The 24540-nt window shown below is 32.3% G+C and overlaps 1 protein-coding gene across 2 annotated transcripts in view; it reads left to right on the forward strand.

Moving 5' to 3' along the window:
* Positions 1-3213: 3213 nt before the first annotated feature.
* LOC124367478 (transmembrane protein 104 homolog) overlaps positions 3214-24540 on the forward strand; it is a 45670-nt gene continuing 24343 nt past the window's right edge. Inside the window, exons 1-7 of one of the 2 annotated variants that reach the window (XM_046824324.1) lie at positions 3214-3366; positions 4525-4646; positions 8463-8568; positions 15036-15120; positions 15599-15663; positions 18498-18628; positions 20390-20477. In XM_046824324.1, coding sequence (XP_046680280.1) covers positions 3343-3366; positions 4525-4646; positions 8463-8568; positions 15036-15120; positions 15599-15663; positions 18498-18628; positions 20390-20477 — 621 coding nt within the window. In that variant the 5' untranslated portion in view covers positions 3214-3342. Of the gene's footprint in view, positions 3367-4524; positions 4647-7669; positions 7785-8462; positions 8569-15035; positions 15121-15598; positions 15664-18497; positions 18629-20389; positions 20478-24540 lie in introns of those variants that run through there. The other variant, XM_046824325.1, reaches the window with a different exon arrangement.

A 24540-nucleotide genomic window follows, 5' to 3' on the forward strand; every position in this document is an offset into this window, starting at 1 on the left:
TCCAAGACCTTTGACAGCGTCGGAACAATGGATATTGGCCTATAGTTGAGCACAATAATCCCTAGGCCCTCTTTTGTGTATTGGAATGACCTTACTTACTTTTAGTTTGTCAGGATAAATTACCCTGCTTAATACACAAGTTGAAAAAGATATGTTAGTACTTCACAAATAGACCTAGCTGATAACTTCAGTATTGCTGGCATTGGTGCCATATATATCAAGACAAGTGCTATTATTCAGTTGGTTTATGGCTAGGTAGACTTCTTCTACTGTAAAACTTCTAAGAGTGAATAACCCTACTGAATTGTTTCCTGTTGCACAGTTCTCACTATTGTCAAGAAAAACACTATATGATTAGGCTTATTTGCATCAGTTGGTATGCTATTACAAATTTGTTCTACACTGGTAAGAAAAAAATTGTTAAAGCATCAGGCGTTAAATTAGCGTTAATATTGGGAGGCTTACTGTTAACATTTCTAAGCTGATTTATTGACAGACCATGCAGCTTTTGATTTATTGTTTGAACTGTCAATTATGTTGTTATTATGATTAAGTTTTGGCTTTTTTAATTTCTGCCTTGTACGTTCTCTTAAGAGCAATATAATTTTCTTTAGACCTGTTACAGTTAGTGTTGCAGAATAAATAGTAAGCATTGTCAAGTTGGACCTTTAATATTCTTAAGTCCTCATTGTACCATTTGTTGTTAGATTTACTATTTCTGTTGGTTATCCCAACAGTTTTCATAGGCATTGCGCTGTTTACCGCCCATAACAACAAATCAAAGAACTTATTGAACTTATTGTTTAAGTCATCCTTACTATTATATATAGCTGACCAATTTATACTATTAAGGTAAGTTAGAAATAGCTTAGAGTTCTGAGGATTGATAGGCCTAACAAGTTTCTTTAACTTAAGGTTGTCTGAAGTCACGTTCATTGGTGTACTGGAAAATGATGGCGTTGTGATCAGACACACCTGTGTGCAAAACGGAAGCATTCCATCTATCCAGGATGTAAGGATGTAACAATATTGTCCAAACAGGAGCCCCTACTTGTCGCATTTGAAGATAGATTTGGCCTGGTAACATCCTTATCGTTATGTGTAAACCAAAAGTTTTAGTTAAGTTATACAGCTCTAAGGTATCATTATTATCGGCTAACAGATCGATATTCAAATCTCCTGCGCATATAAAGTCAAAGTTCACACCATGCACACACGAGAAAACTGCATGCAGCTTGTCAAACAAAGCGCTGGTCTTACCTGTAGGTGGTCTATAAAAAGCAAACGATGATGGTATTAAAATCAACTAACTGTATTGCTGTAAGTTCAAAAATTTGTTCTTCAACTACCAGTGATAACTTATTATATACTTGGAAACGCACATTCTCCTTCACAAAGATCACTGTACCACCATGAATCGCATTTGATCTAACAAGTAGCTTGCAGTTTTATAATCTTGCAGTGTCAAAAAATCAATGTCAGAGTTAAGAACCCAGTGTTCAGAAACACAGATAAACATCAGCACTGTGCAGTGATGCTAAATGATTCAGATAGTCCAGCTTGTTTGTTACACCCTGCGCGTTCCAGTACAGTAGCGTTAAGTTAGACAGGGCATTATTTGTTTTTGTTGGTAATGTAGAGCTATTTAAAATGTCTTCATCATTTGATTTGTGTTCATTTTAGGTGTACCAGAGAAATTTTAGGTAAGTCACCAATGTCTACAGAAGCCTTAACCGCTAACTTTTTGTTTTTGAGTTTTGTACATTCCCCAAAAAAGAATCTTGGTCCCCAATTTGTACTTATTATTTTAAAGTTAAAGTAACTGACATAGGCTCCGGTTGGCCAGAATTCGGGAATAAAAATTTGGTCCATAGATTACCCGGTACACCAACCTTTAAAAGATCGGTAACCAGGAAAATTTATTTCCTCATCTGGCTGACTTTATAGTTACCTTTAAGGCCATCCATTAAGATAATTTTTTTACTGCGTCACTGTTTACATCGGTTGAAAGTCTTGAGAGAAAGAGGTACCTGTATTTTTCCACAACTTTAAGGTCATTCCCTTTGGTAGCCGTGCCTAGAATACATCTTCCCTTTATTAAGATTTTTAGTATTTTTTCTGGGACTAATGCTGTTTTTAGTAACCAATAGGTTATCACTAGGACCATGTTTACTTTTAGGGTTATGTTTTCAAAATAGGCCTATCATGGTTAGAATGGCTACTGTTTGAATGATCAGTACTAGGCCTAGACCTGCCCGATTGCTTTGGTGATGTTGTAGAATCTTTTTTCAACTGTGTGAAATTCTGAATGTTTTCTACAGCTTGTGGTTTGGCACACACTGGTTCCAACGTTATAGGAGGTTTAATGGTCGTAGAATGTAGACTAATGCCTAAAGGGGCATTAGTTAACCTATCACTAACATTGAGGTTAATGTACAGGAGATGTGCAATCAGCTCTATTTGCTATTTCATTGCTTACTATTTACATCATTACTCTTTAGTGCCTCAGAAAAGGTTTTCCTATTTCCACTTGTTGCAAGCATCTTATCAAATAGTTCTGCTTGGTTAAGCAAGGCTGCTTTAAACGTGGCATTTTCATTTTGAACTTGAGTAAGCTGTTTACGAATTTCAATATAATTACACTAATTTCGTAAATTTGGTCTACCAAAATTTTTATATGATCAGTACAATCACCTTTGCAATTTTGAATTTGATCCTCAAAATAGGATTAATAGGATTAACATTTTCGTTACTCACAGAACTTTCTTGCCGGGAGCACATACTACACTTCCAGTGGGCACTACTTATTTGTTTGTCCATTTTATTATTTCCATCACTTAAACAATGAACATGGAAACTATGTGCACATTTTCCTTCACATTTAAGTCTCTCGGCCTTTTGTGAAATTATTTTATTGCAAGAGCCACATTTGAGTGACTTGCTTCTTCCCGCCATCTTGGATCTCATTCTAATTGATAATGTTAGTTTAGAAAACTATTCTGCATTTCATGAAATTAACCGATAAAGAAACAGTTATAGCGTTTCAATCAAAAGTAACCTAAAAATTTAAAATTACGAACAGAGCTTACAATTTATAAACATTTGGATATATAGTATCGGTAAGGTTACTCGGGTTTTGTCCCGTACCTGTCTACGATATGACGGTAATTCTAGAACGTTTTTTTTCTAGGAAAAAAAACTGTCACTATTCAAGTCAAAGTCATTAAAATGGGATGACTGTTATCAATATAGCCTATCAAGGATTTAATTTAAGTTATAAACATATATTTGTCAGTCGAACTTGGGACTTTCACAAGAAAGGAGTAATCAGTCTAATCTGCAATGGACGAAACATACTCATCTTGGGTAAGCTGAATTATTTTATATGTGCTCTTGACTTAGAATTTCTTTAAATATCGTAGGTTAGCTTTTAAAAATCTAATATATATTTTTGGCGTTAGGCCTATTTTTTGTAGTAGTTATTTGACTAGGTATTAGCAGGCGTTTTGATTGTTTTGTTAAAATAATTATAGAAAATATAAATTTATAATAGCATGCATATTGTACATCTTGGGTTTTTGATAGAAATTAATAAAAAATCTATTACATAACTAACCATTAGGCAGAGTACAATAAGCAGATCTGGTGTTTGGATCTGGTGTTTATGGATCCCGTGTTTATATCCCTTATTACAATTATAGATACTTTATATATCGAATAACAGAACAATCAATCGATAACAATGTATCTAAAATGGGGAGACTTAAATAAGCCGTCTACACTCGTTATTCAATTGCTTTTATCGAACAATTCGATATATTATCCAACTTTGATGTATGTAAAAATCGTACTCAAGATTTATAATAAATTACCATAACAAGAAGAATCTTGTACAATTAGATTTTAAATACACAAATTTAACAATAACATTACAAGACAACAAAAACAACTGTGGCCTAGACTTAAATATCAAAGAAACCTTACAATATTTATAACTTGCCCAGCTTGATATCAATGAGTAACCTTTTTTGTGAAATGGAGGAAAGAATTCTCCCTATGTGTTACCAGGAGCCAAACCCACATGTTGAAGCTACTTAAACAAATCTTGTCACTTGTGAGAAATATGTCACATATTTCCTCATATTAATCACCATTTTTAAAGTCTTAAAATATTAATTACTTCTTGTTGTTTATTTATTGTTTACATTAACATTACTATAACTAATAAGTTGAAATCAAATGATAAGTGAAATAAATTGTAATATTGAATACAATATATAATATCGATAATTTTGATATAAAAAACCGGGTCCGCTTTCATTTATACCCCTAACCATGTTTATTGACTCTTAAAGCTTCAATTTTCTTTTATTTTAAATACAAATTAAATTTTTGAAGTTAAAAGCAGTGTTCCATTTTCTTCTATTTTGTACATTTGAAGCTGTGTCTAGCTTATCCATTTTGTACAGTTTTTCTTATTATTTTTACATCTTTTTCAACATTTATGTTTATTGTTGATTTCAGACTGGCCTGATCTACATTTTCAATCTCATTGTTGGCACTGGAGCGCTAACATTGCCATCCGCATTCTTGCACTCAGGCTGGGCTCTCGGATCTGTGTTGATGTGTATCTTAGCATTTGTGAGGTCAGTGTGTGCAAAATTTGAAAAAAATATATTACTTTTGAGAAATATATATGTTTTTAAACAATGTAGGTTATAATTTTTCATAATTTTAGCTATTTACATATTGTTTATGAATCTAGCGTTGGGATATTCATCTAGTTTAGCATTTTTAAAGTGTGGATGAAAAATTATAGTATTATTTAAGGATGAATTAAAATGTTTTCGTAAATTTGTTGTTAGATAATTGGGCTGCAGTTTGATAAGCACTCGAATGATCGATAATATTTAATCATGATTAGAACAATTTAAATGCTGTCAGACGTGTTTACCCTGTTAAGTAGTTTTAAATACTAGGCTGCTCAAACTTAATATGAACAAAATTGTATTTTTTTTGTATAAACTAAAATGCGTACGGTATATTTCTTTGACATAGAAAAATATAGCTTCACCATAATACAATCTTAAAAGTGTATAAAATAATTCAGTTCGACAGTATTGCTCCAAATTAGTTAAAAAAAAATTAAATTGTTTGTATGGTATTTGAGTAATAGCTGCTAGAGATCGGGCCTACGCCAGTCTAGTCCCTCCAGTAATCCGGCCAGTAGACAAAGGCAGTGAGACCTGTACCACCGTCATTCAAGTCACTGTTTGTCGATGTGTGAGAGAGAGAGAAATAGCTATCTGTCATCGTAGCCATCAATTTGCGATCCCAGCCCATAATGACAGTCTATTTAACAACATTGTTTTTCCGTTTTTGAATAGTGTACATATAATAGAGGAACTTGTGAAATATTTTTGTGATAATTTTTTTTTCTTATTGTGTCATTCATAATTTATGGTATTTATTAATTGTTGTGGGTTAAATTGATAAATTTTGTACTGTACGCTGACTTTATTTGTGATTTGAAATATTATCTGATATCGGAATCAGCATTTTTATTAGTGTACGTTAAAAATGCTGTCAAATGAAAAACTAAAACATAAAACTCTTACTTTAATTGAAAAGAATGAGATTATAAATAAACTTCAGAATAGTGCAACATTCACGCAACTAGCGACAGGGCATGGCATAGGGTGGGCAAGCATATTTAATATCAAGTAAAGCAAAGAAAAGAATTAAAGCCTTTTACGAAAGAAAATTATGATCTTTTCGACTAAACAGAAAAACTTTTGAAAACTGGTGAGAATGCATGTGTAGTAGAATGTTTTTTTGCCTGGTTTGTACAGAAAAGAAACATACGTACACATTGTCAGGACTGATGATAAAAAAGCTAAGTATTTTTATACAGAAATAAAAAAAAGGATGATTTCAAGCTCATAAAGGTTTATTACAAAAATGTTATGGAATTTGCCTGCTTAATTTTAGTGTTAAAAAAATAACCTGTGATGAACCAGCAGTTGAAACTTATAAACAAAAGTTTCTAAAAGTTGTCAGTGATTTGAAACTTGATCCAGACCAGGTGTATAGTGCTCGACGAAACTAAACCTTTTTTGGAGGTTCTTACCTGATAAAACACTTGTGCATTTAAAGCTGAAGCTAGTGCTCCAGGCTAAAGAAAGCAAAACAGTTTACACCATGTGCTAACACTAGCGAGAAACATAAACTTGATCTGCTTGTTATTGGAGAGATCAAAAATCCGACAGCTTTTAACAATGTAAATATCCCTGTGACATATACAAATCAGAGCTGTGGTTGGATGATGAAATCTTTATTTTTGCAGTGATTTCATTAAACTTTGTACTAGCAGTCCAAATATTTATACAGGAACAAAAATTGCTTTGGAAGGCCCTACCACTCCTAGACAATTGCCCTGGACACCGGATGAAACTGAATTAAAACCAAATGATGGCTGTATTCAAACATTATTTTTACCAACCAATCTTATCCGAGTCCTATAGCCAATGGATCAAAATGTAATTCATACCATTAAAATGAATTGTGAAGGAAACTTATGAAAAATATAATAAAACAAAAATAAAATGAATTGCAACAAAAGTCTGTTGTATAACGTATTGAATAGCGACAAGAATATTGTTCAGTCTTAAGAAGGTCAATCTCAAAAATTTTGTTTTCAATCTGCAGAATGCTTGCTTGATAGAAAGAAAAAAGGAAAACGATATTGTGTGTTCATGGGTGAATGTATGGCCTGAAAGAACTCTTGAAAGAATAGAAGACGCAAACATCAAGTACATCTGAAAATGGTCAATCTATCGGATAATATTCAAGCGTTTATGATCAAATTTAAAATGAAACTTGACAGAATGAACTTCAGAAAGCTATTGCTCCTCTTTGTGGTGGAGACGAAGAAAACCTAACAATAATTGACGTTCAATCGTGGTTTCTTTGTGCAGCCCTGAAGAAAACCTTCAAATCATGAGTGATAGAAAATTTGTTCAAGAAATCGTTGAAGAAGAATACTTTGAGGAGAAAATCAAAAACATTTGAGAAACAGTTCACTCTGTAAATGTTGACATTGCAATAGCAGCCTTTCGAACAAGCATCAAGAGGGCTGAGGAAAAAAAGAGAAACAGCACAAGACATCTTGGTTTTACAAAGACTTTGTCAATGTTTTGAGAAAGTGTTTTATATCTAAGAATCAATAAACTAAAGACAGTTTTTTGTCAGAAATAAAGCGATACAAGAGTCTAACAAAACTAACACTTCTTAAGAACTTGAAACCGAGTTGAGCCTACATTTATTTTCTAGTTTTCCATTTTTATTTTACTAAACAATCTTTTTAATATACAGTACTGTATGTGTTTAATACAAAAGTTTGATAATTTAAATGCATACTGTATTTCTACTGCTGTGCTGTACTTTTTTTATTTTAAGATTCTATTGTACATCTTATGGTAAGAATTGTCTTTTTTGAGTAACAATACATTCTTTTATCTAATATTTTAAACTGTTTTTCAGTTGAACTCCAGTAATCCGGCTTTTTGACTAATCCGCCACATATCTGGTCGTATTAATGAGGGACTAGTGTACCGTTGTTTGTCAATAAGCTATTACAAAATAACATGTTGAGTTATTATGTTCCAGTAACTGTTACTGTGGTAACATGTTAGTATACAAAGATTTTAACTAACTCACTACAATGTAACATAGACTAAACAAACGGGTTAATTCAAATTTTCACTATACAACACAATAATTGGGTATTACAGAGTCCTAGTCTACTATTTGTTATTAGACTATACACTTGCGTATTTTAAATAATAGAAAGTAAAAAATAAGCTTTTCAAGCACTCATGTAATCTGAGCTTAAATTTTGGTACTATCTCAAGGGATTTTTTTGTTACCAAGGCCCACTAGTGGCCAGGGGCATTTCTGTTTGGTATTTTCATGACCTCAGATCACATCCCAGATTGTCCAACTTCTCCAACGTCACATGAGTTGTACAATCTAGGACGTGATTTGAAGTTGGGAAAATATCGATCAGAAATACCCCTGGCCAGTGGGCTTTGGTGATGCCACTGCTTTTCTGGCGAAATAAGAAAAACTCGAGATAGTACTCAAGTTCAAGCTCGTAATACAATCATCGAGAACCTAATATAAACCTTTTAATGTACAATAAAACTTTCTGTAGTGTAATATTTCCATTCCTAGCCTCATTAATTGTACGAAATGGCCTCGGCTGTTACTGGTTACTGATTAACCTAAAATCAGAAAATCATTATGAAAATACCAAATCATTCGCTTATTATACTGCAGATTAATGTCAATACTTGGATAGCAGGACACTTAGGATAGTTCAAGAAAATTTTTTTATAAATTAAACTAGCATATTGGTTTGAATAATAATTCACAAAACTATTACATGCTAATGTTAACAGCTATGTAACGGCAACATTCGTGGTAGAGGCAATGGCAACAGGCAACGCCCTCATCAACTTCTCCAAAATGAAGCAACTCCGGCAGATTGGGCGCTGTTTGGATTTGGTATGATTTGTTAAATCTTGGTACTATATAGTATCTTTTCCTTAAACAGTATTTGTGAGTGTTGATTATCTTATATCCAAAGAAAAGTAAAAATGAACAAAATTAATGAAAAGAGAATTATTTTTTGATTGGCAAAGTCATTGTAATATGAAACACTGTGATTTCCTCTCTTATGCAATCTCTCATATGGTCAGGTGGTATAATTTTCAAAATCCTTCTTTGTAACTATTATAATTTCTTATGTCTACTGCCCTTCCCCATAATCCAATTCCATATCTTAGAATTGATTCACTTAGATGTATTGACATAAGGTGTAAAGTATTACATGGCAGATATTGTTTTAAAGAGTAGAATTTTCCCAGACTGAATCTTAATCGTAGACATATTTATTAAGATGAAGATCACATTTTAAGTGTTTGACTATGTATGCAGTTTAATATTAGCTTGGGCACTACTTACTATTGGGGAATGAAAATCAATGACTAGATTTTTTCCATTCATAACCAATCTATAATTCACAGTTTTTAGCTTGGCAAAGTCATGCTGTAATTGCCTTCCAATACATTTTAATGGTTACTACAATGGCAGTGTCATCTGCGTACATGTATACTTTTGAATATTTCATCAAATTTGGTATTTAATTCACATACAACAAATTTGGGATTGGTCCCAAAATACTCCCCTGTGGTACTCCTGACTTATTATTGGCCATGTGCAATATGTGTCATTGACTTTATCAACTAACTTTCTATTTTCAAAATAGCTTCTGAACGAGTCTTTCAAATATTTGTTAATTCATTTTTCTCAAATACTTCAAGTATTTTGCAATGCTTTAGGGAGCGAACACTTTAAAAAAATTAACAAAAGTTATATGTATTTGTTCTTTCCCATTTAATTTATTATTTGCAAAATCTTAAAAATCAATTAATTGATAATTGGTGCCTTTACCTCTTTGATATGTGTATTGACTTAATGTTATGATCTTGTTTTCTTCCAAATATTTAATGAACTGATTCCCAAACATACCTTTCATTTATTTTATCTAATTCATATAATATCGATGTAAGACAGGAGTTCTTAAATACTTTGTGATCATCTCCCTTGTATATTGGCCTTACTATTGCAGTTTTAAGTTTATCTGGAAACTCCCCACTTTTAATTCATGTGTTAATCAGTTTTTTTTTTTTTAATTAAAGGTGAAAAAAACACCTTTACATTAAAAAAAATTGAACAACATTTTAAAAGATCTGTTGTCTTTCCTCATTTAATTCTGTTAGATCATGTGTCTGTAGTCCCTACACTCTAATACTCTGTAATGTACTCAATTCTGATACTATCAATTCTTTTTCATTTTATTTATAATTTTAATACATTTTCCTGTACTTGCCTTTGGTATATAAAATTATGTGAAATTTGTATGCATATTCTCATTCTGCTTGTCCATTACTATTACATTCACAGTCATTAACTACTTTATCCCCTTCTTTTGTAGAAATGTCTACAAATCCCTGACAAACCTCATATTCTTTTCAACCTCTTCCATTTATAAAAAATATTGATTGTATTATTAACAGAATTTCTATTTTTTCCCAATTAGACAATTCATTTTAGCTCATACCTCTTTAATATTTCTTTACAGTGATTTAAAACTTGTAGATAATACCCTATTTTGCCTCTTAACAATTCTGTATTTATTAACCTTTAATCATATTTTTTGTGAACCATGGTTTTTTGTTTGTGCCCCTTTTTTTACAAGTGTGTCTGTACATTTTTTATATGCTTTTCTAAAACTGTTAACTAAATAATTACATTAAAACTTTGTGTCAGACTGTTACCATATGGTACAGTCCAATCATAATCAAATATTACTTCTTTTAATATTTTTCTATCAATCCTATGATTTGTAAACAGACTTCTGTTACGTGGAAAGAACCCATTATCAGGTTGTACAGTGATAAGGCGAGTATAATGGTCAGCCAGTTTCAATTTCAGTAAAAGAAAATCAGCTGTTACCTTTATCAGCCCTGAGATAAGCATGATAAAGATCATGATCAGTCTGTTTCCCAAAAACTTCCCCTCTTGTAAATCCATTTATATTTGAGAATAAACGTTCTCTGCCATTAAATTTTTAACTATTTTAAATTCTAGATCTGTCGGATCAATATTGACATCTCTTATAACCGAACTGTTTTTTCATTTACTCTTTCATGAATAATGTTTTCCAAGGTAAGTCAAAATATTAATACAGACATTTAGTTGTAATATGAATATTCAAATATAACTGTATTTTTCTTAAATTTACAAGAATTCCCTCACAACAACCCATATTTGTTTTCAACTGATCATAGATACATTTTCCTTTTACAAATAACATTATTCCTCCACCTTTCCTTGCTTCTCTCAAACTACACAAACTAACAATCTTTCCAACTTAAACAGTTCTATCAGTCATTTTTTATATTGACTTCTGTTAAAATAATGACAACCGGTTTATTAAGAAAACTCCCAAAATAACCCAAAAACTGGTCCCAATTTTGTTTTAAACATCTTATATTTACATTAAGTGTTAAAAAACCATTACCAATATTACTGTACACTCTACACAATGTTTTTCAAAACACAAAATATCATCAAAGGTTCTACAATAATTTTATCTTCTAGATTGGTTACATCTCTGTCGATGCGAAAAACTAAAAAAATAAAATTAAGTGTACCATAACTAACTAGTTATCTCGTCCTATCCAAGTCATATACCCTCTAACTGTTGAAAACTTTACCTGTGTCTGTTTCCCTCATCGTGACAACACCATTCTTAAACCAAATGTACTTAAATTGAATTCCCTTCCCCTTTGCGTTGCTTCAAACACTAAGTTATAGTAGTGTGTAGATACATTTTCGCTCACATAAATTCGTCCACCATTTACTCCCGTTGTCTCAGGATTTGTTACAATTTTCTTCCAGGCCATAATAAACTCTTCTCTCTTCTTTCTTCTTACCATCTGCACAATTATTGTAGCCAGACTGTTGTCTGTGCGCGTCTTCGAGAGCTGATGAGCCATCTCCATATTTTCTTTTTTCATTTCTATTCCTATCTTCATAGCTACATTGATAACAATCTGCTCAACATCCTCTCCTTGCCTTTCACAAACTTTAGCTTGAAATTGTTATTACGTCCATACTGTTCTAGACTACATTCTTGAAGCTCTTTTCTTATTGGAAATTATATATTAATTTTAACAAACTCTCCAATAATATAAGTTTTATTTTTGTGAGGCCTTTCGTACTCAATGAGAACATCTTCAGGACCCACACAACTGAATACAAGTAATAATAACAATAATAACATAAACAAATTTATACTAAATGAAAGCATAGATTACAATTAGAATACAAAGAGATAATATTCTATGACAGCACAGTATGTTATATATATATATATATATATATATATATATATATATATAAAATAAAGTTGATATTTAGTTAGATCAAATAAAGTAACAGTGGATTTTGAAAAGGCCCAGGTTCGTTGTTTACCAGATTATTTTGGTTCTTTTTTATAAAAATTGTTTCATATGCATCAATGAATTTTTTATTTTGTACTTCTTTTAATAATTTTGCATTTGAAAGAGTGTCCAGTTTGAAGTGCATGTTTTGCCATGGCTGATCTTTCTTCCTGTTATATTTTAAACATGCCCTATGTTCCTTAGCTCTCTGTGTTTTAACTTTCTTTTCGTTTGGCCAATGTATTTTAAATGACAATTGTTACAATTAATTTGATAAATTCCAGATTTTTCTTCTTCATTAATTTTATTCTTGGGATTTCCTAATATATTCTTTAATTTAATTTTGGAATTTGTTGATACATTAATATTGGCATGTTTCTTAAAACTTTTAGTAATATCTGTAGATAGATTGTTGTAGGAAACAGATATCCATTTTTCAGGTTCTTTACTTTTGATTTGATATAAAGCTGTTCTAGACTATTTAATCTTTTATTCATGTCTTCGATTTGTTTGTTTTTAGTCTGAATTGTTTGTTGCTAGTGTGAATTGTTTGTTGCAGCTTGATAATATTCTTTTCCACTTCCGGACAAATTTGAGTTGCATTTTAATTTCATGATATCGCCAACTCAAAAACTATTGGCTGTCTTATATTTCAATACATGTCACCTTGATGTTTTCCAAATAATTTTAGAATAATGTTATTTAGAGAATCTATTCTATCATCATTACTTTTATAAATTCCTATTATCTCCTCTCCTGATGTCTACAAAGTTTTTTTTGACTGTTCATTTCATACTTCGAATTTGATCTTTTCTCTTCCCTGAATCTTAGACAAATTTATTCTTTTTTACGATCATCAGTGATCAATTTTCTAAAAATTGATTCTCTGATCCCAGCACAACCATAGTGGAAATCTTTTGAACAAATCTTGATTGAACAATAAATAAAATCCTGTGCAAGCACGATGAATTCTGTATTGTCCACAATCTACGAGGGGTATTAGAAGAATAAGGTTCCCTATGCCGTCAAGACAGAATGCGATATGTTGGGAGAAATCAGGCAACACTGTCTTACCCATCAGCTGTCCCTCTCTCTATCCATACCACTCACGCCTCGCTATGTCCAACAGTGCCGCCCTAGCTACCTTCGAAGATGGATTTCCCTATCGTTGTTACCGCCAGATTCGAAATTCGTGCTGTGATACGTTTTTTAAATGCAAAACAGATTTCACCTATTGAAATTCATCATCAGTTAATTGAAGTTTATGGGGAAAAACTTCATATCTGTTCAACACGTTCGGAAATGGTGTAGAGAATTTAGTGAAGGCCGCATGGAAATTCACGATGAAAACCGAAGTGGACGGCCTGTCATGACAATCGTCTTTTGGGACAGTAAGGGCATGCTTTTGATCGACTTTTTGCCTCATGGAACAACAGTAAACTCTGACAGATATTCCTACATATTAAGAAAACTGAGACGCGCGATCCAGAACCGCCGGAGAGGAAGATTGTCCAGTGGTGTGAGGCTTCTCCATGATGAAAACGCTCGACCTCATGTCTCACGTCAGACTCAAGAACTGCTGACAAATTTTTCCTGGACTATTGTGCCCCATCCCCCCTTCAGCTCAGACCTAGCTCCAAGTGATTATCACTTATTCCCAAAATTAAAGAAACACTAGGGTGGCCAACGCTTCAGTACCGATGATGAAGTCAAGGAAGAGGTTACTCGATTCCTCAAAGGATTGGCGGTAAAATTCTACAACATGGGGATAGAAAAGTTGGAGCATCGTCTACAAAAGTGTTTGGACAAGTGGTGATTATGTGGAAAAATAGCTTAACTGTTAAGATTTAAATTGATGTATAACACTAAGTAGAAATATAGAGCTGCCTATTTAAAAAAAATCATGGGAACCTTATTTTTCTAATACCCCTCGTATGATTAAATAAGAGAGCACTGCACTTAACTTAATTATTCAACCACATCGAACTGATAACTGCACAACTTGTCTTTAGACGAAGCTTTATTACTTGTGCGTGAAGCTTCATTTCTTTATGAGGATCAGTTTAATTAATTATTACGCGATGTTTTAATTTATGTATATCCCTTTACTTTGCAACACAGTTTATAGTACGTGTGTCAAATTTCAGAGATTAAAGACAGCCGGGGTGATTGATGTATCTAAATGTATACATGTTATGTAAAGGAAGAAGCTGAAAAACTTTCTCATTTTTATCATCAGTCATTTTAATTTGGACTGCTTACAAAATTGCCAAAATTTCCTACTTTAAATGCCTGTAATTTTATGTGGAGTAATAAAAAAACTGTTTTCTACTTTTTCTTAAAGGAAATGAATTTAATATAAAACAGTATTTACCAAAATCCAAAATTGATTATATCATCTTAAAGTACTGGTTTTTTTTTTTTTTTTTTTTTTTTTTTTTTTTTTTAATAATTCGTTTGGATCAGCACTTAAAATATCTGTAAGTCCATATTTTATTTTTGTCTGCTGTACATATTCAAATTCAACATCACCTGCTCAAATCACGTATGATTGTATGTAGTTTGTTTAAAATTATTTAGTTAGTTTATTCTGAAACTTTCTCATTGCACCATAAGATCAATGTAAAAATATTTGTTAACATTCAGCCAAATACCAAGGAGTAACATGCATCATCATCGAACTCAGAGTTGCTCATATAGAAATGAATCTTCATGCAAAAATTTGAAGTCAGCAGGTAAATTTGTTTTTGAGATATCATTTGGACAGATAGACAAACAAAAATGTAGTTTTTCTACCCTCATGAATGATAAGCTTCGCCAATAAGCTCTACTTTTGCATGAATATCTTCTGGTTTGAAGCGCTTTTACTAATTTTTGACACTGTCATCACTAATTTTAATACTGCTACCATAAAGATGCGTTTACTGATTTGTCTTTAACCAGACATTAATATTATTGCAGGCCCAACAGTCTGCAAGAAATCAAACGGATAGCGAGGATGAAAGTTGGGGGTCGCCTTCCGAAGAATCACCTTTAAATCTTCCAGGTACTTCTAATCTCCAGATAACTCTGGTTATTGTACAGTCTTGAGATTTTAAGGCACATTTCTTTTAGTTTTAAGTGTTTTGCTCTAGTTTTGCTTTTCTTAAAAATACTATATGAGTTTTAATAAGTGATTTTGCTCCTTGCTGAATATGATGAATATATTTTTATTCAGCCTTTTATGTGTAACATATGTTTTTAATTATATTCTTTAGAAAAGGAATTGTTGGTCTAACCATCTTTATCTGAGGGACGTTCCTATATAAAATACCTTACTTCCTAACACAAAACAATCAGATTGATGTAAACATGTTCAGTTACTGATTACTACTGTGTTACTGATTTCTTGTTTCACTGAACGATGGCAAATGTCCGGAAAAATCCTGTTTCCTTCACAATCCTTCCATCGTCAAAAATAACCTTCAAACAAAGAATTGCTTTGGGATTGTTATTAAATTTGTCATTATATGGTTTGCTTTCAGGGTCAATTCAGAATTTTCCGTCCGAGCCTCTTTCATATTATACAATCGACAATAAAGTGGAAATGGTGAGTAAAGTTATTCTTTGTATGTTTCACTTGATATGATGACTGTCCCAAATTAAAATAAAACATTTTGTAACTAAACATTTCTTGAATTATACTGAATAGCAAATGCTTAGTTACTAGCAGAATTCAATTCATTGGCTAGCAGAACATTTTCATTACACCCAATATTTTTAGTTTAAATTACATAAATCTAACTTATCAACAACATTTTCTATAGTAGAACATTATTTATATTTCATTTAATTTTTGTAAGAATGTTAATAGAAAGCTATTTTTATGAAACTGAATATTTTTTTTTGATGTAATAGAAGATTCAGTTAATTTCACAAATTAATAGCTGTGAGGTGAGTCAAGAAACTGAATATCCACACAGGAGGTAGGAAAGGGGTAATCGGTGGTGAAGGAAGGACACATCTCTTGCCATACTTTGCCATGTAGTTTAATATTACAGCCCAGCAAAAATATCAATATTAAAAGCTGACTACTAACTCTTTCTACTGTGATATTTTAAATTTTATTGGATATATTTGATTTGTTTTTCTTCTAGTAAGGACAATCTATTTGCAAACTCAGGCCTCAATGGCCTGTGTCTTGGAAGTGTGAAATGAAGTTCATACTTTATAGTTTCAGCATTCCTAAAAATCGCTTGCTGCAGATAACCAATCAGGTCTTCTTACCATCCTTGACCAAAGTACCAAAGATAGCAAAACGGTTATAGACTGGCATAAGTCAAACCAAAAGCAAGTGTTCCGCAGATTTGTCTTGCAGACTAGTTTGCTCATTGCACAGCCTAGAGAATGAATCATCTATAGAGATACCCACTTTGCGGGCAGGGCCGTCAAGAGCTTGGGTGGCCTTGGGACAGAACACTAGCAAGGGCCCCTCCTTCAAATAAAGTAATATATTTTTTTCACCTACCGTCTTGTCATGTTGTGTTAAAATGAGTGTTCTCAATAATTAGGTACTAAAACGGTATGCAAAGAGCCGCAATTTCTTTGTGAATTGCTGGTGTTTTAATCTTGACCAATTATATTGGTGTAGCAGTTGAGAAAAATGAATTTATCTTAAAATCATTACATACAGAATTTTTCTTGCAGTCAAGGGTGCGATCATGGCACCTCAGACAATGTCTCTAAGAGCTCCATAAAGAGAGCAGTACCGAAATTTTTTAACCGCCTGGTGAAGAATAAAATTTTAAATGGTACTTTGATAACAATTATTTTTTCATTTAATCCTAAATTGACGTACTAAAAAAGTGGACTTGTATCTATCTTGGATAGAAATTTGGTGTTGATAAGATCACAAATTTCTGAGTTATGCAATTTTAAAATTGTTGTTTGGTTGAAAACCATAAAAAATCAACTACGTAACCAGGTACCAGTGACATAAAACCTTGAAATTATTATTTGTAAATAATTTATTTTGTAGGTATAAACAGAGAAATAAACAAGCTAAAATGTAATGTAATTCCCATAATTTTAGCTATACTAGTTAGTTTGAATGTTCAAAAACTTGAGTATTCATACTTTTTGATTTTGAGATTTGAACAAAACACCTTTACCTACAACTTTTAACATCGTATTAAGGTTTGTGTAAGTGTGAGTTACAAAAAAAAATTCACACTACAAAATTATGAGAAAAGTACTGTAGAAATGGTCTGTCATAAAGTACATTACGTATAATATATAAAAAGTGTAACTACTTTTACCATTACAAGGTGGAAAACATTAGGCATGAATTTTGAGAATGAAATGAAAAAATCAAAAACATATTGGTACATTGTTTGCAAGTTAATAGATTATTAGATTATTTTGTTGGCTTAACTTTCCATCATCATAATTTTTATTTTTATTAAATTTATTAAATAAGAAGTATGGCTACACATTAAGTTATTTTTGTAAACTGTAGTGTTTGGTGAAAGTAAAATGATTAATAGATACTACATTTTTCATGGCTAGCCTAGCATACACTGAGTGAAAAATACCAAAACTGGTTTTGTAGCTGCTAAGTTAACTAGTGGCAAAGTCATCGAAACATTATCAGACTACAATTAAATCAACAATTTCTGACCTTTTTTGGCAATTGCTTAAATTATAAGCTCAAAACAAATGCTTTTAGCCAATTTGGATTCATTGATAAAATTCCAAGATCGTCAAGCTAAGGTAGGCAAGGTGCAGGATCCGTGCACCGTGCTGTGAGCTGTCTCTAGGTCTTACGATTCCACATAGTTTAGCTTATATATCTTGACTTACTTTCCAATTTGAATAACTTATTCTGTTTGACAGTATTATAATTTTTTATGTCACTATGGATTTCAAACGAATAATTGAACTCTTTAGAGGCCTTCGTAAGAAAATATGAAATTTTCTCATCGGTCCTGTTTGTGGGGATGTTTCATACTCATGCCCTGATTAGACCAACCATCTGAGAAGATCATGGAAATATTCCTAGGAGAAGGTGAATTTAGAACATGCTTGTTTATCCTTATAGTTCTCTCCACCTTCTAGTGTCTTTGGTGTGAATCCATGATTGGTTTGTTACTTCTGAAACCATTATACTATGCACTAAACAGGATTAATTTTATTCCACTTTTTGGGTTTTTTTCTGGTTTTTACCGGGATTCTCATTTGCTAACCCGAGAATCATTCTAGGTAGCCGCTTATGGCGGGCGCTACCGATTTTGGTGCTTGTCTTCAACCCACAGCATTGCCGTGAGCTCGCCGACGGTTCTCTGTAGCCAGCAGTACTCAGCTCACATGCTGCTAGAGTTGCTGAATTTGTACGACAATTAATGTTACAATCTCCTAAATTTAGTTTGTGGTATGTTTTTTCAGGGAGAAATGGCTGGCTTGTTTTTTAGCCAAGGAGGAAGGCTTGCTTTCTTCCTTTGTTTTACGTGTTATCTCTTCGGAGATTTGTCCATCTACGCTGCCGCCATCGGTCAGTCTCTGGTTGATGCTGTCTGGTGAGTTAATGGAGAATTGACTCTTCCTTCAACATTTTCAGTGATGGCCCTGAGTACTTGCATTTTATAGGATGCTGGAAATGTTTCATGATTTTAAAACAGCCAAAATAACTAATGTAAATATACTTCTTATATGGTTGTAGTTTTTTGGTTTTTTTCTTGTAATAAATGAATTAAAGAATTATATTTAGAAAGTAAGTATAAAAAGAAATTTTATGTTCATGTTTTAGAAAAACGGATTTTTAGTGATAGAGTATATTGTATTAAAAACAAAGTAAACTAAACATATCGTGGAACTTATTTGTACATTGTGACGGTTTATTGTGAATTATCCTCACAATTTGTATTCTTTGTAATCTTTTTTAGTGTGTTATATTTTAGTACAGTATGATGCATCCATTTTTCTTAGCAACATTTTCACACTACCTAGAACCTCTGTCAGAGGTAACTTTGCACAATCCTTTATCTTCCAGTTTCTCTAAAGGCAGTGGACTTTTTTCTAGGACCTTTTTAATGATATAAAGTTAGCTGTGCTGAGATCTATTTTGATTTTGATGTGGATTTTAAACCGAAAAAAATCACTAATCTTTTCATTCACAAAGCAAGAAACAAAATCAAAATGAATCATTATGACAAAACTGTCAGCAAAAATGAAACTGCCAAATAATTAGTTGATTATTTCATTGTGTAAGCTAGACAAAGCCATGGAAACGTCAAATTATGCAGCACTGATTGGCAAGAAAAGCTAACAATTCAAACCAGCAACTTCTACTTTGTTAACAAGCTGATTTAATACACTGTGCACATTATAGTGTTTAATTATGTTACGCATTATTGATTGCAGAGTGTATTCTGAAATTTGTTTGGCCTTAAAGGTTTAAAGTAATTCCATTTGTAGGAGTGACACTGCACCTAATATTTATATCAAACCACACCAGTGGGCTAATGTTTATAAAAATACTTAAGACATCTTTTTTTGTTATTAGGTAGAATTCCTATACAAAATCAGCCTAATTCAATTATATCATAGCACTATAATTGGGTATATTGTATTATATGGTAGCACTTACCAAAAATTTCTGTATAACTGCACCGAACTGCAGCCCAATACAACACCCTGTTTATACGATAACTCCCTCAAACAAATTACCAGACTAATTAAAACTTACGAAGGTACGAAAATTGATCTAATAAATATCTCAGTAAGTGCGTTGACCGCCTTGTTATGTCATTTTGTTTCAATATGGCAGCTGTTAAATAGAAAAATTCACAACTCTGTGACCTACAGAAACAACTGAAAGGTGTTCTGGAATGCATATCTACATGCTTTCCATACTAAATGCTTATCCTAAATGCTTTCCTAAACATTTTGTAATAAAGAATTTTTTTTTGTATCTCGTACCATTTTTAAGATATCAGTTACATGTAAATTCTTCAGAAGTTTCATAACACCATGAACTGAGAAAAGAAATGTTGAAGTAAAAAATAAAAAAAAACTTGGTAAAAAAAATTATTTAATAAATAATATCTTGGCTGAGGTCATTTGCCAGCTTGGTACACTATTACCAGTAATTATTTTTATCTCGAACAATTTTTGAGATAAGTACATGTAAATTCCATGAGAAATAAACTATTAATATTTAAGCTGTCTCAAAACCTACCTACTTCCGACTGAGCTGGAAGCATTATTTTTAAATTGGTTTTTCTATACATTTAGGTATATTTATCGGATACTAATATTAGGGGTATTTTTATTTACAGTGTATCAAAAAATTTTACCGACCCTGATGACAAGCTGTGCTGGCCAGATTACCCTTACACTACCCTCCAAGCTTACAGGGTTTTTCTGGTGAGTAGTAGTTTTGATTGATTAGGTTTACTTTATTAGCAATTGTTGGGTTGTTTGTCGATGATTTATAATAGATTGGTAAGTGTTAAATGATATATTAAAATAAGAGATTAATAATTTTATTAGTTTTTAACCCATTAGAGACTAAAGACGGGTGCGGACTATCCCACACTTAATGTCATGTAAAGACTAAAGAACCAGACCAATCACGAAGGGAAACGGAAGTGCCCAAGGCGAGTTCTTTGGTGTATGAGTGTTATTGCCATTTGGCTAATAGCAATAGACTGAAAAATTGGAATTAATCAATATAAGTGAGGAAATATCGTCAATGTTTGATTTGAAATTCGTACATTGTTTGTTTATGCATTGAAGTACTTCTATTCAGGGACAAGAGCTGATTGATAAGCCTATAATGCGAAAATTACTGTTCTCTGAAATATGTTTTCATGTTGTGTGTTTTGAAAAACGTAGATAGATAACCTAATTTACAAATTGTCACAGTTTTCTAACAACATTTTGTGCTTACTGATAGTATTAAATTTTTGATTTTTATGTATATGTATCATCATTAGTTAGGCCTGTTTATTTTCTATGACAGCTATCGGTATAATGCAAATTATTGATATGGAATGTCATTGATATATGACGTGTTATTGTATATGGAAAGGATCTTCTTTGCTCTATGACCTAGATAGATAACCGGAATTAACAAAAAGAATCATTGTTTTGTAGATAATATTTTGAGTGGAGTTTGTAGTTTTATATGTATATTCATGCATCATTTGTTGTTGGAATGATTTTACCGCATTTATTGAGAATGTTTTTAAAGAAAGTGGTTGTTGCTAGAAAGTGAACCAGTAGACCATGACAGCGGTGGTGAATCTGATTAGGCCTAGTGAAAAATCTCAGTGCCTCAACCGAAACTAGGTTTATAATTATACATTTTTATAAGAATTAGGGATATGTGTTCACAATAAATAATGTGTTTAGTGGACAAATAAAATTTTATATCTTCAATTAAGAAGAAAATTTGAACATTGTTTTTAACTTTGAAGATATAAAGTTTGATATGTAAAAATAAAATTATGCTTTCTGGATTCATAAATATGACAACTTATGCTACATAATTTTGTACTTGTACTTGTTATTGACAAATGATATGTTATTGCTAACTCTAGATGTTATATAATGCTGTTTCGTTTAAGGAATAACTATTATTGTTGTAATATAGTATGTTACCAGGTTAGTGTCAATTTTCATAAAAATGCTCTGTTGCAAGTGTGATCAATATAAACATAAGAATTTATTAAAGAAGTTCATCAAACTATATTTTCTTAATATATAATATATATATATATATATATATATATATATATATATATATATTGGAATTTTGATTTAGTACAAATATACCACTTCTGTAGGTGTGATTCCACCCTCCTAAAACAAAAAAAATACATCAAAAGTTTAAAATAAATAAGAACATTGCTTATAAAGTATGCATAGTAAAAACGACAGATTTAATGGAAAAAGTGATATAAAACAAACAATGCATAATCAAATAACTTTTAGTATTTCTTATATTTTTATAAAATACCCTTGCAAAACTTAGAAAAGTGGCCCTACAATAGAGGTAATTTAGTTGCTAGTTCTTGGGTTAAGGAAAAAGACGTTTTACATAAGTCACTCTGCTTTTGATGAACTAAATATTTTTGTTTGTTTGGTACAAATAAGTTGACCGATCATATCTTCTGTCCTATTTAACCATTATCTCCATAAGTGCTCAGTCTTTATCAACTACAATAGATAGACATTCATCTACATTGTAAAGATTTAAACCAACAAACTTGTCACTAATTCGTTAGTCTACAAATGAAAGCTGGTTCACACTCAGCTGTTTCTAATGTGTTTATTAATTTCCTCTATATTAGTCGTATAATAACCATAAACGATACGAACATCATAAAAAGACTCAACTCCAAAATGCTCTACATTACATTATTGTTAACAAATATTACATAAAAATCTGTTCTGAAGTAATCTGTAATCATTATGTTTTGTTAAGCCAGAGTTATGTTAGTGTATTTATTTTTGTTAATTTAAGACAAGAATCTAGTAAATGTCTCATTGCACCTAAATGATATAAGGATCTTTGCACTGCTTCTGGAGCAATGGAATATTCAGGATGGGAAAAGACTCCTCTAGAGATCCCATGGTACATCCAGCTTCTTCCTGCCCGAGTGGAAGTCATCAATAATAAATTAGATCTATTAATCCAACTAACATCTAAATTTTCCAGTTCACACCTCATTGAAATATTGCTTACAAAATTACATTCCTTGAAATACTACTTTGGACCTGTTGTTGAGAGCCATCCGATTGAAAGCCACAGATGTTAAACCGGAATTGATAATATTAAGAATTCTTCTGTGTAGCTTTATTGGTCACATTGAGGCCAGAATATTTCAAGAATGTAATTGTGTAAGCATTGTTTGACACAGTGTGAACCGGAAAATATGGATGTTAGTTATGACACTGATCTTAGCATGCCTAAGAGTTAAGACTAAATGTGCATTGACTAATGGCTGAGACATACACTCGTACCAGACTAGAGGCAGAGAGAACTACAACTACAGGACTGCGAGCGAGACACAGAACGGCGGTTCATGAATGCTTGCCCTCGCAGGCTGGAGTTCATTTGATCTACAGATTGCCAAATGATATACAAAATGCCTCGATGCTCGAGTTTTTGTCAATAAACTGGGAGCTCTTAGAATAATCCTGGTTTGAATTACGACTCATTGGCGATGAATGAATGGAAATGAACAACACTTTTGTCTGTGTGAGAATTGTGGTAAAGAAGTCCAAATTTTAGTTTAAATTATTGTAACATGACGTTTGCTTTACAATTGTATTGTCGCTGCAGTAGGCATTTAACTATTGTCTATTGACTACTAATCAATATCGTTTTTAAATAAATATCACATTTGCTTTTAGTGATGTGCAGCTCCTGTACATCAATCTAGTTGTCCAAATGTAAGTGACACATTAGTTTTGCTGGCATGACGTTGAACAATTTGACACCGTTGAAGAAGCCTACAACAGCTTCATAAGGACAGTGACAATGGCCCTGGATGCTGCCTGCCCCAGAAAATTAAAGAAACCTAGAAAGAAATTAAAACCTAAATTCTTTGCAGATGATGAAGCCAGCAGGCTTAAAGAAAACTTTCTAAGACTACAAAACATCAGTTTGAAACAACAGGGGAACTCGACATCAAACAAGACGCAGCAAATGCAAAGAAATCCTATGACCAACGCTTAAAACTACTGAGACAAGAGGCCTCCGCCAACTTCATAGAAAGAGCTGACGACAAGCCCAAAGCCATGTGGAAAATAGTTAATAATGCCCGTAAACCAAAAACAGGAGCTCTACAGATGACATAAAACTGAAAATAAATGGACAACTTTCACATAACCCTCAAGAAGTCGCCAATCATCTGAATTTATTTTTTGTTAATATGGCAGAAGAAACAACACTACAAAAAATCCCAGCGGATGAGAAGAAGGAATTGGAAATCTGTGGAACCACATGAAACAGCATTAATGGAAACAATGACCAAAACGAGCATCGAAGAGGTTAAAGATACAATTAAAAAACCTCAAATTCAAAAATTCAGCCGGTATTGATGAAATTTCTTCCAAAGTATTAAAATTTTGTGCTGACGAACTAGCCCCCCCATTGGTTGCCATATTCAACAAATCTTTTAAAGAGGGTCAATTCCCCTCAAAATTAAAAATTTCGAAAGTATTCCCTAAATTTAAAAGTGGGTGCAAACATGATGCAAACAACTACAGACCAATTTTCACTGATTTCAACATTTTCAAAATTATGTGAAAAGAATTGTTCTTCAAAGACTCCTGGACCATTGCGCTCAGCACAATCTCTTAAATGAAAACCAACATGGATTTACAAAAGGGAAGTCAACTACAACGGCATTGATCAAACTAATTGAATCAGTGACAGACAGCATTGAAGAGGGAAAATTAACCACAGCTTTGTTTC

The sequence above is a fragment of the Homalodisca vitripennis genome, chromosome 8 (genome assembly GCF_021130785.1).
Source record: "Homalodisca vitripennis isolate AUS2020 chromosome 8, UT_GWSS_2.1, whole genome shotgun sequence".
Classification (NCBI taxonomy): Eukaryota; Metazoa; Arthropoda; class Insecta; order Hemiptera; family Cicadellidae; genus Homalodisca; species Homalodisca vitripennis.